The sequence below is a fragment of the Calliphora vicina genome, chromosome 1, assembly GCF_958450345.1.
Source record: "Calliphora vicina chromosome 1, idCalVici1.1, whole genome shotgun sequence".
NCBI lineage: Eukaryota > Metazoa > Arthropoda > Insecta > Diptera > Calliphoridae > Calliphora > Calliphora vicina.
The window spans coordinates 73,029,455-73,048,197 of NC_088780.1; the positions used below are offsets into that span (position 1 = coordinate 73,029,455).

Consider the following 18,743-nt stretch of genomic DNA (forward strand, 5'->3'; position numbering starts at 1 on the left):
TTTTTTCAATCCAAAAGTACCTGCAGGGGAACATGAATTGCAATGGTCAAAATTAGCATACATCTATTGGACTCAGATCTTTAACCCTTTGACGACCACGGGGACACCGGTGTCCCAACACAAAAATATTGAATAACTAAATAACGAAAAAAAGAATGGATGTCATTTTAATTTTAATTAGTTCGTAAACGTGTCTCTTATTAATGTGTTTAGATTAAAGCAAGTTCGGTTACAACATTTATTTTTTATTGACTTTGAAAATTTACAGTTTTATTTTGGTAAGGTGTTCAAGTATTGTGGAAAAATAATTTTAAGTGTAAAACTGATTTTTTAAATTTTATAATGCGATATATATTAGGCCTGGTAAGTGCATTTTTGTTAAAAAAAAGTTATAAAATCATTATTAAAGTTCCGTTCATTGATACGTAGTTCATAAAAATGGGTATGTGGAACGAACATTTGCACTTTATGACCAAAATTCCATTTAATTCGTGAAACATTTTTTTGTTTTAATTTAAAAATATGTTTTCTTGGCGCTAACTGATTCACAAAAAATAGACAAAATGATTACTTTTATCCAAATAGTCGTATGGTCGTGAAAGGGTTAAAGGTGAATTTCCAACAAAATCTGTTCGATTTTTGGCCACAAGTTTACAATTATTGAGATGCAGGTGGAACATTTCACTTTAAACTTAGCATTGGCCATTCTTAATATGTTAATTTTACCAGCCAGCAACGCTTGCGTAGAAACAGAATTTCAATATGAACTTTTAGATTCATTGATAAGAATAGTAAGTTATATGATTTAATAAATTTTGTTGCTATTCATTTCAGCCTACAGATAAAATGTTAAAAAAGTTTAATTCTAATACAATGTATACTTTTGATATTAATTTAATATAAATAACTAAATAATAACTAGATTTAAACCTAAATTAATTGGTCCATAATCATAGTCAAACACTAAAGTCGGTTCTTTTTAGAAAAAACTTAAAAATAAAAACCTGCTTTTAATTATTTTGCAACTATAGTCAAAATTAAAGTATGTTTTAAATTGAACCGACTTTAACTGGGTGCCACCGAAAATGTAGAAAATGTTTTCATACAACAAAATACAGACAAGTGGCAACGCTGAACAGCTGACATACAAAATTAAAAAAAAAAAAACAAAAAAGGTAAACAATAAAAGTAACCGAGACAACTAAAGAAAAAAAGTTGTTTGTTGTGGAAAAATGAAATATATAAGATGAATATCATAATTAGAATATTTTGGTACTAATTTTATTGATAACTGTTCAATAATTGCAAAATCTCTACCAATATCTTGTAACTTAAAATTTTTTTACTTTCTGCCGAACTTTTTTACTTGGTAAAGAACAGCTGATGCTGTTGTTAAACGATGCTGTTGTTAATAGCTTCAGCTAGTTTTATATTTAAAGTCGACTTCAATGTCAGAAGTATACTTTAACTTGTCTATTACTACGTTTATACGTAGCCTGTTCGCAAATAAAAATAATTTGTAATTAACTAACTCTCTGTTTATATGTCACTTTGGTTACGGAAAATTCCTATTTTTTTAAATGCAAAAAAGAAAGTATTAAAAATTCTTGTTTGTCTTACAATTCAATTAATGCAAAAACGCAATGAAATATTTAAAAAAACGAAAGAAAAACTAAAAACGTTAAAAAGTATGGCAATGTTTAAAATCTTATTTGCAAATAGTATCGTTAATCAGGAATTGTTTTCGTGAGTTAACTATTTGCAAATAAATAATTAATAAACGGGAATTTTTTCTAATTACAATATTTTTATTTGCGAATAAGCCTTATGTATAAACGTAGTATATGATAGACCTAAAGACCACTCTTGAGTAAAGTTGAGTTTAATTCTCTTAAATTATTTTTTATTTCTGACTATGATTATGGTCCATTGACTTTATAATACATAAAATTAGTATGTATGTATTTTACAATAAAAAACTCCAAAAAATTATTTTGGCGATATTTGGCGTTTTTTCGTTTAGCTTTTGGCGATGGAGGTAAAAAAAAATCTGACAACCTTCAGTCGAGCTAGCAGTTATTGTTACGCTGAGTAGTACGAAAAACAAAACTCAAAACCAGAGTTCGAAAAAAAACACTAACATACCGTACGTTAGTGTATTGTACTGTACATCTTCATGTACATTACACATACACATTCGCTACAAAATGTACGAAATACCTTAAAAATTTTAGAGTTTGCGAACATGTACATATACAATATACCGTACACTATGATTGTGAGATGATGGTACGGTACATTGTACACATTAACTACGTTAAGTGTATTTTTTAGCGTACATTTAGCGAAGTTTTTGTTGTTGAAGTTGTTGAACATATGGAGTATTAATGAAGTCAGAAATTGATATACATATTTAATACAAAAATAATGACGGAGAAGTAAGAGTATTTAATATGTATTTATAAATGAGGGGCTTAGAGCACAAGGGGTTCAAGTGACTAAAGTTTAATAATTAGAAAAATGAGGTTAAAGTTTACAATAAAAAACTATAGATGCTATCTGGAATATTACTTTTTAATTAACAGAGATTCTGACATATATTTTAATCTAACCCGATAAAAAATGTCATCTTTTATATATACAAATACCCAAAAAATTATCTTTGAAGTAAGAAAAGTCGCCCTTATACCCCTTGTGCTTTAATTTTTTTTTTAAAGAAAACCAAATAGACTAAATTTGATTAAATAACATTTTATTAAGAAAAGATTTTTGGTTCTTTGTTACATTTTTTAGTCGTCATAATTAGATTCCATGACATTATCGGGCTCATCTTCACCTTGACTTCCGATTTTTTCCGGAATTTCTTTCATTCTATCGTATGGAAGTGCTTTAACCTTCGCTTTACCAAAGGTTTTTTATGTAAATGGTTTACCAATACCCACCCGGGTGGTACTGCATTTCTATGCTAGCAGTTATATGCGACGAACAAAATTTTAAAAAATCTAAAAAACCTTATAAAAAGTTTAAAATGTTTCTATTAAATTATATAGAACTCTAAACTTTGTTCAGTAAGTATAAATTTCATTTAAATCGAAAAAAAATTAAAAAAATTATTAAACCAATAAAAACGAAGTGATCACCCGGGTGGTTATTGGTAAAGCGAAGGTTAAACCATTCATTGTAAATTTGTGGTATATAGCAAAGAATATCCTGTAGATTCTTGAATTTCTCGAACTTTATTGGATTGACGCTGTTTTTGGAGGAAGTTGTGGAAGCTTTCATGTTTACTTTGGTGAAGTTTTCTTGATGTATGAGAGGTTCCAAGGGTCATCCTTCTCAAAGTGTAGCCTTTGAATTTTTCGGATGCCCGGTAGACTGTTTCTAAAAAGTCTTTGGATGGGTTATAAAGTCCTCATTTTGCATTGATGTTATAGTAAATTTTTTATTTTAATTTGCCACAAGCTTCTCCCAATCTTGAGGTACATAAATTTGACAGATTTTTTTATTTTTTTTGTAATTTCTATAATTCCAACATTTTGGTCACTCCTTGAATGATTGCCCAGAAAGTAAAAATTTGTGATTTACTTCTTGAATTTGAATATTTCGTATAATTTTATTCTGGCACACATGTGTCTGTTTGGGGTTTGTGGAAACTGATGTTAAAACATGTAGAAGCTCTTATGTACTGGTTCTGATTCCATTTCTATGCAAAATTCTCTGTAAAGTTCATACATCCTTGTTACATTTAGGCTGCTGGGTAAATACTTTCTATTGGGGGCAGCACTTATCTGAACTCAGTCCATGTGAACAATTAATTTTAATATTTGTTTAGAGCACAAGCGGTTTAAGTGCTCATGTACCCCTTGTGCTCCAAGCAAAACAGGTATTTTAATTACAAGTGCTAGAATTGGTCGCCATATCTCGGTAACGGATGAGAATCTCACATTAAACTCTTGTGCTATGAACTTCTCTAAACTTCATATACTAACTCCATATGTTAACTCAATTTTAGAAACAAAGGCACTTGTGCTCTAAGCCCTTCAAATGTGTTTAATTGTAAATTTTTACTTTTGAATAGGTCTTGAATAAAATACGGGAATTAATTATCGAAAATCATTTAAAGATTTTTATTTTTTAGATAATTATAAATAATTTTTATCGAAAATAATTTATATTTTGAATTTTTATAGAGAACTGTACATAGAGCGGAAACTAAAAAACACAAACAAATTTACATATACGAGTTTTGTTTGACAAAGGCAATAAATCAATACCATTCATCATGTTTACGGTTTTCCACACATTATTACAGCTAAAAATTATTTTTTACAGCTGTCAGTATCATAAATTATGTACATATATTGAAAAACACTTTCCATGAAATTTGCATTGGCAATTTTTACAAGTACCATAAAAACGATTTTGAAATGGTTATAAAATAATGAATTGATTATAGTAGTACAGTTCATTGATAAAAATGGGTATGTGGAACGAACATTTGCACTTTATGACCAAAATTCCATTTAATTCGTGAATCATTTTTTTGTTTTAATTTAAAAATATGTTTTCTTGGCGCTAACTGATTCACAAAAAATAGACAAAATGATTACTTTTATCCAAATAGTCGTATGGTCGTGAAAGGGTTAAAGGTGAATGTCCAACAAAATCTGTTCGATTTTTGGCCACAAGTTTACAATTATTGAGATGCAGGTGGAACATTTCACTTTAAACTTAGCATTGGCCATTCTTAATATGTTAATTTTACCAGCCAGCAACGCTTGCGTAGAAACAGAATTTCAATATGAACTTTTAGATTCATTGATAAGAATAGTAAGTTATATGATTTAATAAATTTTGTTGCAATTCATTTCAGCCTACAGATAAAATGTTAAAAAAGTTTAATTCTAATACAATGTATACTTTTGATATCAATTTAATATAAATAACTAAATAATAACTAGATTTAAACCTAAATTAATTGGTCCATAATCATAGTCAAACACTAAAGTCGGTTCTTTTTAGAAAAAACTTTAAAATAAAAACCTGCTTTAAATTATTTTGCAACTATAGTCAAAATTAAAGTATGTTTTAAATTGAACCGACTTTAACTGGGTGCCACCGAAAATGTAGAAAATGTTTTCATACAACAAAATACAGACAAGTGGCAACGCTGAACAGCTGACATACAAAATTAAAAAAAAAACAAAAAAGGTAAACAATAAAAGTAACCGGGACAACTAAAGAAAAAATTATACGTAGCCTGTTCGCAAATAAAAATAATTTGTAATTAACTAACTCTCTATTTATATGTCACTTTGGTTACGGAAAATTCCTATTTTTTTAAATGCAAAAATGAAAGTATTAAAAATTCTTGTTTGTCTTACAATTCAATTAATGCAAAAACGCAATGAAATATTTAAAAAAACGAAAGAAAAACTAAAAACGTTAAAAAATATGGCAATGTTTAAAATCTTATTATTATTTGCAAATAAATAATTAATTCACTGTTTATACGGGAGTATTTTCTAATTACAATATTTTTATTTGCGAATAAGCCTTACATATAAACGTAGTATATGATAGACCTAAAGTCCACTCTTGAGTAAAGTCGAGTTTAATTCTCTTAAATTATTTTTTATTTCTGACTAAGTATGATTATGGGCCATTGACTTTATAATACATAAAATTAGTATGTATGTATTTTACAATAAAAAACTCCAAAAAATTATTTTGGCGATATTTGGCGATTTTTCGTTTAGCTTTTGGCGATGGAGGTAAAAAAATCTGACAACCTTCAGTCGAGCTAGCAGTTATTGTTACGCTGAGTAGTACGAAAAACAAAACTCAAAACCAGAGTTCGAAAAAAAAAAACACTAATATACCGTACGTTAGTGTATTGTACTGTACATCTTCATGTACATTACACATTCGCTACAAAATGTACGAAATACCTTAAAAATTTTAGAGTTTGCGAACATGTACATATACAATATACCGTACACTACGATTGTGAGATGATGGTACGGTACATTGTACACATTAACTACGTTAAGTGTATTTTTTAGCGTACATTTAGCGAAGATTTTGTTGAACATATGGAGTATTAATGAAGTCAGAAATTGATATACATATTTAATACAAAAATTATGACGGAGAAGTAAGAGTATTTAATATGTATTTATAAATGAGGGGCTTAGAGCACAAGGGGTTCAAGTGACTAAAGTTTAATAATTAGAAAAATGAGGTTAAAGTTTACAATAAAAACTATAGATGCTATCTGGAATATTACTTTTTAATTAACAGAGATTCTGACATATATTTTAATCTAACCCGATCAAAAATGTCATCTTTTATATATACAAATACCCAAAAAATTATCTTTGAAGTAAAAGCTTTAATTTTTTTTTAAAGAAAACCAAATAGACTAAATTTTATTAAGAAAAGATTTTTGGTTCTGATCTTTTTGGACATTATCGGGCTCATCTTCACCTTGACTTCCGATTTTTTCCGGAATTTCTTTCATTCTATCGTATGGAAGTGCTTTAACCTTCGCTTTACCAAATGTTTTTTATGTACATGGTTTACCAATACCCACCCGGGTGGTACTGCATTCCTATGCTAGCAGTTATATGCGACGAACAAAATTTTAAAAAATCTAAAAAACCTTATAAAAAGTTTAAAATGTTTCTATTAAATTATATAGAACTCTAAACTTTGTTCAGTAAGTATAAATTTCATTTAAATCGAAAAAAAATTATTAAACCAATAAAAACGAAGTGATCACCCGGGTGGTTATTGGTAAAGCGAAGGTTAAACCATTCATTGTAAATTTGTGGTATATAGCAAAGAAGATCCTGTAGCTTCTTGAATTTCTCGAACTTTATTGGATTGACGCTGTTTTTGGAGGAAGTTGTGGAAGCTTTCATGTTTACTTTGGTGAAGTTTTCTTGATTCATAAGATCATTTTTGTATGAGAGGTTCCAAGGGTCATCCTTCTCAAAGTGTAGCCTTTGCATTTTTCGGATGCCCGGTTTAAGTGCTCATGTACCCCTTGTGCTCCAAGCAAAACAGGTATTTTAATTACAAGTGCTAGAATTGGTCGCCATATCTCGGTAACGGATGAGAATCTCACATTCAACTCTTGTGCTATGAACTTCTCTAAACTTTATATACTAACTCCATATGTTAACTCAATTTTAGAAACAAAGGCACTTGTGCTCTAAGCCCTTCAAATGTGTTTCATTGTAAATTTTTACTTTTGAATAGGTCATTTAAAGATTTTTATTTTTTAGATAATTATAAATAATTTTTATCGAAAATAATTTATATTTTGAATTTTTATAGAGAACTGTACATAGAGCGGAAACTAAAAAACACAAAAAAATTTACATATACGAGTTTTGTTTGACGAAGGCAATAAATCAATACCATTCATCATGTTTGCGGTTTTCCCAACATTATTACAGCTAAAAATTATTTTTTACAGCTGTCAGTATCATAAATTATGTACATATATTAAAAAACACTTTCCATGAAATTTGCATTGGCAATTTTTACAAGTACCATAAATGGTTATAAAATAATGAATTGATTATAGTAGTACAGTAGGTTTGACTTACCTGCCTTTCACTTAAGAGCATTTTGCATATAAGTGCAAAAAACTTGTGTTTTGTATATTTATTTACCAAACTCCATATAAATTCGTTAATTTAAGCATGATATAAAAAAATTACAAGGTAGTTTCATTTATATTTTTTTGACAAGAAAGGGGATTTTTGAAGTTTATTTTATTTGTAAATATTCAGTGAAGCGTTGCCACATTTAGAAAAATGTTACAATACTCCGAGAAATTTTCAATGAAATATGTGTAGTATGTAACAGTTCGCAATACTGAAATTTATATTTAAAATAGATGAAAATCGGATTAATCTAAGACGTGTGCCTTTATATCACATAGGCCATGACAATTAAGAGCTGCCCGAAGATAGTGATACCTTTTTCAATCAGACTTTAAAAAAATGGATGTTTTTAAATTTATCACAGAAATTCTAACATTGCCTCAATTCTTGCATCAAAAGGTTTTTGTGGTCGACTTTCTTTTAAAAAACTAGTCTGTGCTACAAACGCGTTACTGCAGTCTTTACTGGAACTACTTTCTGTGTTGGCTATAGATTTGAGAGAAGACTTTATCTCTATTTTCAACGTGTCCTGGATAGATTATTATGTTTGCTCAATAGTATTGATGCTAATCAATTGGAGTGGACTTTTAGTGTGTGTTCGCTTATCTATCTTATGGTTGAAACGCAATATAGACTTTGTCTTCATACCACCTTTGCTGGACGAGAGACGCTATGAAGAACGTGTTACCAATTATGCCGTTTTTCATTTATTGCTCGGGATGTTCGTGATTATGGCAAGTTCCTGGAGTTTATATTGAAAACTATAGAGCGTGAACAAGCTGATAGTGTGCAAGGCTGTGGGAGTTTATTGAGATAAAGCTCTTCGTAAAGGGACAATTCCATTGCATTGCCGGAGACTTTGCAGTTTATTTTTGCAGTTTGGTGGCGGATAAGAAGATATAACCACAACAGAGCCAGCTGTTGAATGATATAGTGGAATATCGTCAAATATTCCACTGTATCAAGATACCAAGTATCGGAGAGTTGTCCCAATGAAATTATCTCTCAAATCTTATTAAGAGATTACACCAACGGTTGTACATTCGTAAAATTGTTGTCTTATTCGTAGAGGTGCAAGAGGTTTGTGCCGGCAAACAGCTTTGTGATTTAGTTGCAGATATAACCACAATCAAGCATAAACTAAATTCTTTATTAACGATACTCAGGAATTGAAAACCTTGTCCAGAATTGTGTTGCTGCTCAATGCATTGGATAAACGCACAATAATATTTTGAATACAATATTTTTAAATATACTTCAATAAAGACAAAAATTGGATTAAGTTTAATGAATATGGTAGCTTTGTTTTAGACATAAACTTCAAATCCCCTTTATTGTCAAATGCTTAATTAGGTTTACATAAAGAGAAAATGAAACTACCTTGTATTTTTTATATCATGAATTTAAGTGCATTGTTCAAACCTGCACATTTAAGATAAGTGCATAATACTTTTGGAAGCTATAACTTGTTTTCATGAAAAACATTTAATTTAGCTGCCTAATACAAAATTAAATCAAAACAAATAAGAAAAATACGATTTTGAATGAAAAAATATGTTGTACACTTCTTAATAATTTTAAAAGTTGCTAAAATATCAATTTGACGTTATTTTTAGACGGAAAAATCACAAAGCTTCGTGTAAATTATTTGGCGTTAGCTGCTTTTTTGCACTTAAGTGCATTGAGGTTAACTGAATTTTTAACTTACCTGCACAAAATATCGTGCAAAGTTGATTGTGCAGGTAAGTCAAAATTACTGTATAATAAAATTAAATTTTTCCCAACAACGCTCTCTTGTATTTTTTTGTAAATATTTTCTTCAAGATACTAATACGCAGCACACAAACTTGATAGTAAAAATAATTTTCAAGCCAATCCAATTGTTCTATTTTGCCTTCATTTTATATCTAATACCCAATTAATGGTTATTTTTAACCAAGGTCATAAGAGTTATAAGTTTTATGCGATATTTCTTAAAAATAACTATTACATTTCAACTTTTATTTTTTTTCTTAACCATAACTATTTGATTCCAATTAATATTTTTTCCTTGTTTAATAACAGTTATAGACAACGAAAAAAAATATTTCTTATTAGAGATGAGCGATCCCGTGATTTTTGAAGAACGTCGTTCTCAGTGAACGTGATTTATAAATCACTGTTCTTTTAAAAAGTGACCGTGATCACGTTTTGTCTATGTTAAGCAAAATAACAAGTATGTTAAGAAGAATATCTTTATATATATAATTCTTATTTATGTGTGTTAGTAACTGAACTGCTCCTTAACGGCTGGGCCGATTTCGATGAAATTTGTTGTGTATGTTTGAGTGGGTCCCTGGATGGTTAAGATTCACAATTGACCAATATAGGAACAATGGGCCTGGCACCTCCCATACAAAGTAAAAAATTGTTATTGCATATCTGAAGTACTATTATAGTGGGAGTCTTCAAACTTTGTGTGAGCTATAGCAGAAACCAAAAACTAATATTTGTTGATTTAAAAATGTTTTTTTTTTTTAAATAGGAAAATACAGAATTAAGCAAATGCAACAAAATTTTAAGAGAATTAACTGATATGGTACTTAACATTTTATTTTATACACTGTGTTGGAGATAAATAAAATTATGCGCCTAAAAATAGGCAGTAACTGTTGTTATCAGTGAATGTTGAACAATTTAAAAGAACGACATTTAACAGTTTGTAGAAATACGTAAAAGAACGACATTAAAAGTACCTGTTACTTTCTTGGTTTGTTACCAGTGATTTTTTAAAAACGTTACCAATGAATGTTGAAAGACATAAAAGAACGACATTTAACAGTATGTTGAAAAATGTGAAAGAACGATATTAAAAGTACCTGTTACTACAGTTGTTCCAATGATTTTTCTAAAACGTTACCAGTGAATGTTGGAAAATATAAAAGAACAACATTTAACAGTATGTTGAAAAATATAAAGGAACGACTTAAATGTACCTGTTACTTGCAATATTCAGTAACTGTTGGTACCAGTGATTTTTCAATCACAGTGATTAAATCACAGGCACAAAGTATACAGAGGCGTCACGAGACAGAAAATAATATAGTTCTATATTTGTTTCATTTTTAGTAACTGCCCTTTTTATTTTGTTTTAGTCTTAATTTTCTGCCGCAATAATTCAATTTCTTTCCGATTTAGTTTGATGCAATCATTTATTTTTGTAATATTTCACTTTTAATTGCCATTGTACATGTGGAGTTTTATTTTGCAAATGTAAAAAACAACCAAGAATTTTGTTTCATTTAAATTTACACGTAAACAATAAACACATTTTTATAATTTTTCATTTTAAAAAATTTTGTGCCACAGACTACGAAAAAATTGTCTTACAAATTTATTTGCTTGTTTTGTTCACATTTCTTTGTCTACCAAATTCGTGTTGTGTATAACGTTTTGCTTTAACACATCACTGATATTGTAGTACAAAATATATTGCTATCTCTTTTTATGAGAACTGCCCTAACATCTGATTTGGCGTTTTTTAAACGTCAAATTTGACACTTCTGTATATTCTGTGTCACAGGTATGGAAATATCGCTCATCTCTATTTCTTATAGATAATTATTACATTTAAATAAATAAAAAAAAGTTAGGTCATAACAGTTATCATTTAAGAAATATTTTTATTTGTTATAATATAAAAATTGTATGCCCTAAGATTCATAAATTTAACTGGATGAAACAATAAAAGAGACAAATTTGATATTTATAAATTATTTTATTAATTCATGGTTTATTTTTAATTAACAAGAACTTTAAAAGAATCAACATTTGGCCAAATATAAACACTAAATAAATGAGTTTTGGTTTAACTTCACAAACATTATTGATCTTAATTTTTCATCAGATACACCGTTGGTTATCCAAAATAAGTCGCAGAGCAGAACATGCCCTCTCTACAGTTACTAGTGCGGCAGGGAAAGGGTGGATAATATACGCTAATTGTTTTTGAAAATGCGTATTGTACTTTTGTGCATGCCAGTAATTCAGTAAATTTATATCCACGTCCTCCTTTGGGGGTCTGCAATTTCCTATTTGCGCATATGCTGTCACTTTCTGTATCGTAATTCAAAGACGAATCAGCTTCGAACATCGATATTGTTGTTCTTAATTTTTTATTCTGATCTTGCTCCAATTCTTCCTGGTATACATCAAAATTTTAAAATATCATATGTCTTCTTAAATTAGTAATATTTTCACCCATGAATTTTACTTAAAATTAAAAAATTTTAACAATTCTTTATTAAAATTGTTCGACAACGTTTTTAAATGATATAAAAAAATATTTGTTACTAATTAATTTTTATTGACAAGAAAAAAAATATTTCTCAAATATAACAATGAAAAAAAATATAAATTGAATAATAACTGTCATGACCAACTTTTATTTTTTTATGTTGCCTATAACAGTTACTCTGCAACTTTTTAAAATATTTCTTAAAAAAGGGCAATTTTTCGATTCCTAAAATTTTGATAACAGTTATTTTAAGTCCTTGTTTTTAACTCAGCGTCGAATTAAGAAAATCGGGAAGAAAAAATACACGATTATAAATAATATGGGTAGTGGCTTGGTTCAAGCCGTATATATTATGAAAGTAGACAGTTTTTGGAACATAATGAGACAATCGTGCTAAAAATCGTGTGAGTGGTTAGATAAATTGGTTCCTCCATAATGGCCAAAAAAAATCGTTGCTGATTTATTACGGGAAACGTGGGAAACGTTTAGCACGATTATCACATTATGTTCCAAAAACTGTCTTCTTTCATAATATATATGGTTTGTACCGAGCCACTTCCCACGTTTCCCGTAATAAATCATGTGTGCATACACTAAAAACAGATGAATGTTTATAAATTAAAGCTTTTTTCTACACAACATTCGTCTAACTATTATCGCCTTGATAAATTTCATTTTTATTGCTAAACATTACAAAAGGTGCATCAATAAATGTAGAAACTATGTATTTGTTACAAGAAATGGTAAAAAGTTGAAAATAGTCGGAAAGTCGAAAATAGTCTAAAAAAGTCGAAAAGTCGACTTTTATAAATTACCAAAAGTCGAAAGATCGAAAAGTCGACTTTTTAAAAAACGGAAAAAGTCGAAAGGTCGAAAAGTCGACTTTTTGTTTCAGCTATAGAACCCTACTGCTGATTCACTTGGCTGCTTGAAAAAACAAAATCGGTTGCTGTTTATTGCAGTTATGAGCAGAGTACGGAAATAAACAAATCGAAACGTTTGCTATCGTTTAATTTTGTTTTTTGCAGTGAGTAAAACAAAAACCAAACATAAACAATGAGACTGATTGTCCCATTTTGTTTTGTATTGTTTTTGCTCATGAGCGCAAACTGTACATTAATATAAACGTACGCTGCTAGAAAAGAAAAGAGTAAGAACAATATTGAAACATTCTGATAAAAACGTTTAACAAACGTTTAGTAATTGATTTACTCATTATAAAAGAGAACACAGTACAAAAAAAACAAAACGAGTAAAAAATACGTTTCTCTATCTGTTTTGTACTCAAATGTACGATTGTAACGGTAAATTAAATAATTCAGATGAGTGAAAAGCTAATCGTTTCGTTTTCTCTCTTTTTCACTTGAAAAGTTTTTGTTTTGTTTTTGCTCATGTACTATACAATATAAAAATTTTGATTTGTTTTGTACATTTTGCAAACGTTTGCGAAATGTTTTGTGTGTTTTCATACTCTGGTTATGAGTGTGCACAGTCAACTGTTTTCAGTAAGCATATTGTTGAAATTGAAGACATAAACTTTTTTCAGTTCAGTTCATGAGACTATTTATTTTGGTGCTGAATATTAAACCCTGGCTTGAATTTCCCGTTCTTTCAAAAAGATGGGACATATTTTTGCATTAGTTGAGTGGTTGTTGTTAATATTATTCTCTTCTTTACAATTGGTACAACTTTGAGTTTTAGAGCAGGTATCGTTCTCATCACTTAGATGCAAGATGTATTAACAAGGTGGCAGCACAGAATATACAGAAGTGTCAAATTTGACGTTTAAAAAACGCCAAATCAGATGTTAGGGCAGTTCTCATAAAAAGAGATAGCAATATATTTTGTGCTACAATATCAGTGATGTGTTAAGCAAAACGCTATATACAACACGAATTTGGTAGACAAAGAAATGTGAACAAAACAAACAAATAAATTTGTAAGACAATTTTTTCGTAGTCTGTGGCACAAAATTTTTTAAAATGGAAAATTATAAAAATGTGTTTATTGTTTACGTGTAAATTTAAATGAAACAAAATTCTTGGTTGTTTTTTACATTTGCAAAATAAAACTCCACATGTACAAAAAAATTTTAAAATAATAAAACAAAATTAATAAAAATATAGATCTAATATTGGAAACACTGGTAAAAATAACTAATTTTGCAAAAAAAGCGATTTGGACTTGTATAATGCTTCAAATATAATTAAATCAATTAAGTTAACATTATAAAATAAAAGAGATGATGCCGATATGCATTTTCATATTTTCATAATTTGTGAGACTTTGGAAATCCCAGTTGTAAAACCAGAATATCAGCACAATCACCCAATGCAAAACTGCGAGGAATTTTATCCCATTGTTTGACTCAGTATTGAAGGATTTAAAAATTTGTTATTCTGAAGATATTTTAAGTGTGTTTGTTATACCCAAGCTTCTTCAAAAAAATATAAAAAACTTTCATATATTGAGATACAAATTGTCGCTGTCAAATTATTGATGAATTTGGAAAATTTTGATTTTGGTATATTTACAGTCGATTATAATGTTTGTCATATTTGTTATCAGCGTGATATAATTGTATGAAAATATGTTTTTGGATGAGGAGACCTCTTTAACTTTATTTTATTTTTTAAACCTATCTTCCGTTCTTTATTTTTTAAAATAAATAATATAGTTTTGAATGAAATACATGTAAACATAAAATATATGAATGTATTAATAAATATGAAATAAAATCGAATACAAATTTAATTTCAATAAACATTATTTTGATCTTATCATTACTTTAATTATCTTGAAGGATACAAATTTTTTTCTAAAAAAATAACTGGATCTGGTCAGATAATCATTTTAACGAGCATTTTGGACATTCCAGCGGCAATAACAACTTCAGTTTTAGTTTAGGTTAAGATTTTAATACTTATTGTAAATTTCTCAAAAGAAAGGTTAAAAGAAAAAGATAAAAAAAATAAAAAAAACAAATGTTAAATGTTAGGTTTATTTAAAGGAAATTAATCACAGTTTTTAAGACTTAAAAACGTAACAATTTATGTAAAATAAGGAGCCGTCATGAAGTTTGATGAAATAAAAGTAAAAATTTAGTTTTTTTTTAATTATTTTATATTATTATATTGACCAAACAATCATAAAAATATTTATATTCAACATAAACTAAAGTTTATAAAGAATAAGGTTGTTTAATGACAATATGAAGAATAGATAATTTTTCTGATTTTCAATTGTGTTAGGGCACCTCAAAAAAGGCAACTTTATATCGGCGGAATGAAATAACCCCCCACGAAATAACACCCCAAAAATAAAATGAAATAACCCCCAAAAATTGGGGCCTTATTTCATATGCAATAAAACCCCAATTCTGAAAATGAAATAAGACCCCAATGAAATGAAATAATGCCCCAAACTGAAATGAAATAACACCCCATTATTGGGGTCTTGTTTCATATGAAATAGAACCCCAATTTTTAAAATGAAAAAGTCCCCAAACACCGTGAAAGTGATCAAAAACAATTGGAGGTTTCAAACGGTCTGCTATTAGGTCATATTGTTATAATGTCCGATAGTTTAAACACATTTTTGTTGTTTTTCAAACAAAAAGAAAGTTTTAAACTAATAAGACTTTTTGAACTATTTTTACTGTTTCATCATAAAATAACACTTTTTTTATAGCATCTGCCATTAGCTTCATATCGTATTAACTGCATATTTTGAGATGTTTGCACGGAATAAAAACAATGCTTATAGCTTTCTCATTTTGTGATGAAATCTCTTTTAATACTTTTGGATGAAATAAAAACTATATTTGAATACGAAATATATTTGGGTTTAATGACATTTGTTAAAATATTGATTTGTAAATATATTTTTCGCCAGCGGCGCTTGATTACAAAACATTACAGTAATTTACAAAACAATATTTCAACTAAACTTGTTTTAAGTTAAACCTTATAGCTCTTATTAAAAAAGTTAAAGCAGACAAATTTTCTATGAAAAAGTAGATCTTTTTTTAAAATTACAATCTTTTTCATTTTTATTTATTTTAAATTGAATTGTTTTCTCGGAAAGTATTATCAAACACCAATAGAAATTTAGAGAGAAATAGAACAATATTTTTTAATATACAACATATGTTTAACAATTTTTACGGAAAGAATATCTTATTGAGCTCATTGCAGAGGTATCGCCTCATAATATTCCTGCAAGATCTTCGCATTCGTCCTTAATTATATTAAGAGCCTTTAATTCCAATTTAACAATTATTCTTCCTTCTTGTGGTTGTGCTCAACATAATTCTTGGCAAGTAAGCAGTTACCAGCTGTTAGCACACTTACTCTTGCCTTGCAAGTTTTATTCCTGTACTCTTATTTACTTGTACTATTGTATACCGACTTTTTGACATTCTGAACCATAAAAAGTCATTCTGAACCCAGTTTCAATTTAAAAATTAATTTTTATTCTTTACAACTTTCTTTGTACTGCGAAATTATCACGATATTAACTCTGCATAATTATCACTTCAACTGATATCACAATTTTTTTTCACATATTTTATGTTTTCTTTATAAATTAAAAAATAAAATTATCCCCCAAAATTTATATTGGGGATTTATTTCATAATGATTTTTTGGGATATTATTTAATATAACATAATCCCCCAATTAAAAAAATTAAATAAATTCCCAAAAATGTAATAACCCCCCAAAAATCGTTGTTGTTGCCCTCTGTACTAATTTTTGGGGGGTTATTTCATTTTATATTTGGGGGATTATTTCGCGGGGGTTATTTCATGCCGCCCTTTATATCGCTATGCCATTGAAAACAATAAACAAAATAAATTTCATACATTATCACTCATTAGAGGGTTAAAGTTGAATTATATAAAAACAAAAGATAGTTTTGAAAATGAAATGTACATATGTTTATCAATTAAATTTTTCGCTGCACCAAACCCAAATGTCAATTTTGTTCACTAGTGTTATAAATTGAAATTTAGAAAAGTAAATTAATATTGTTACGAAATTGTACTTGAATTCAAATATAACGATTTTAACGGCTGATTTAAAAGTAGCATAATGCTTTCAAATAACAATGCTGTAAAACTGTAACATATCTGTGGGCATTATTAAATAAAAGCTTTCAGTTGATTTGATCGTAAGTTGGCAACGCTGTATTCGATTTCGAATATTCAGTTAAAGAACATTGTAGAAAGTACACCACAGATGGCGTATGTATTAGAAACCTCTAGACAGTTAAAGAGCTTTCTAGATGGTAATGCAGTGTTATAAATATTGGCAGAGGTTGCAGTCGTGAGTGAGTTTATCAGAGACGCTTTTCGAATAAACATCATCTAAGTGCCTTAAAGTGTGTTGTGTTTTTCAAGTAAATTCGTGTACATTATAAATTGTGTCTGTAATTCTGAGAATTTATAAACGTGTATAAAAAACATTGAGTGGCTATTTAATTCTGTTGTTGTTGTACATTTTAAAGAAATAAAGAGTTGTTACAATTTTCAAACTACTAAACGGCTTTTATTTGCAATCAAAAGTATCCGGTTTATTTAATGGAAATAAACCAGCGTTTTGAAAAGGTTAAAACGTAACAATATTATGAATATACAACTTAAAACTTACACTGCGTTTACATGATGATTTTTACAACGTTGCTTTTGCAACGTCTCTTTTTGTTTGTTGGCGAGCGGTGTAGAGAAGCTTGGGGGGCAAACAAATAGACTCGATTTGTGTTTTTCGTGTCTTTTTTCAGATTTCTCTTTATACTAATTTCTTTTCTTCTAGTTCCATTTTATTATTTTCCTGATTTTGAAGTTTAATAAAGAAGATTAACCGATTAAACAATGAAAATCAACCCTGGCTGCAAAAAAAGACATGAAACCAAAATTCATCGTATAAACGCAACATGGAAGCAACTTCAAAAGGGAATTAAGAAAAAACGACGTTCTAAAAATCATGGTGTAAACCCAGTCTTAGAAATTCAAATTAATATTGATAATATACAATTTTAAATTAAGAAATCCAATTTAATATTCAATAAATTATATTTCATTTTAAAATATTTAAAATGTACATATAATATACATTATGCACAAGCGCGGATTCAGGGGGTGAAAAAAATGAAATTTCCCCCCAAAAACAAAAGGTTAAATTTTAATTTATTGTTTACCTGGATCTGCTCCTAAATATATATTATAATTCTACCTAATATTGTTTATCGAACCATTTACAGATTGTGGTTTTTCAAATGAAGAAATAAGAATTGTTGGTGGGAGACCTACAGGTGTTAATCAGTTTCCATGGATGGCTCGCATTGTTTATGATGGAAAGTTTCATTGCGGTGGATCGCTACTTACAAAAGATTATGTTTTGACAGCTGCACATTGTGTAAAGAAACTTCGAAGGTCTAAAATAAGAATCATATTTGGAGACCACGATCAACAAATTACCTCTGAATCTAAAGCTATCCAAAGAGCGGTCACAAGTATTACAAAACATAGAAATTTCGATCCAGATACATATAATAATGATATAGCGTTATTAAAATTAAGAAAACCTATCATATTTTCAAAAATTATTAAACCAGTTTGTCTTCCTCGCTACAATTATGATCCTGCAGGTAAATATAAAAACAAGTTGTTTATTTGTATGATATATGTATAAAATATAAAATTATTGGCTTTTAAAATTTTAGACCATTTTAATTTTTTTGGCTGAATAAACAATTTAATCCAGCTTTCGCAAATTTGTTTACATTTG

At 28.6% G+C, this 18,743-nt stretch overlaps 1 protein-coding gene across 1 annotated transcript in view; it reads left to right on the forward strand.

Annotated features, from left to right (window-relative positions):
- The window catches only part of LOC135963196 (trypsin-1), a 231,709-nt gene that overhangs the window by 105,240 nt on the left and 107,726 nt on the right, over positions 1–18,743 (forward strand). The window contains exon 2 of the mRNA XM_065514965.1: positions 18,217–18,603. Within this exon, the coding sequence (XP_065371037.1) occupies positions 18,217–18,603 (387 nt within the window). The remainder of the gene's footprint in view (positions 1–18,216; positions 18,604–18,743) is intronic.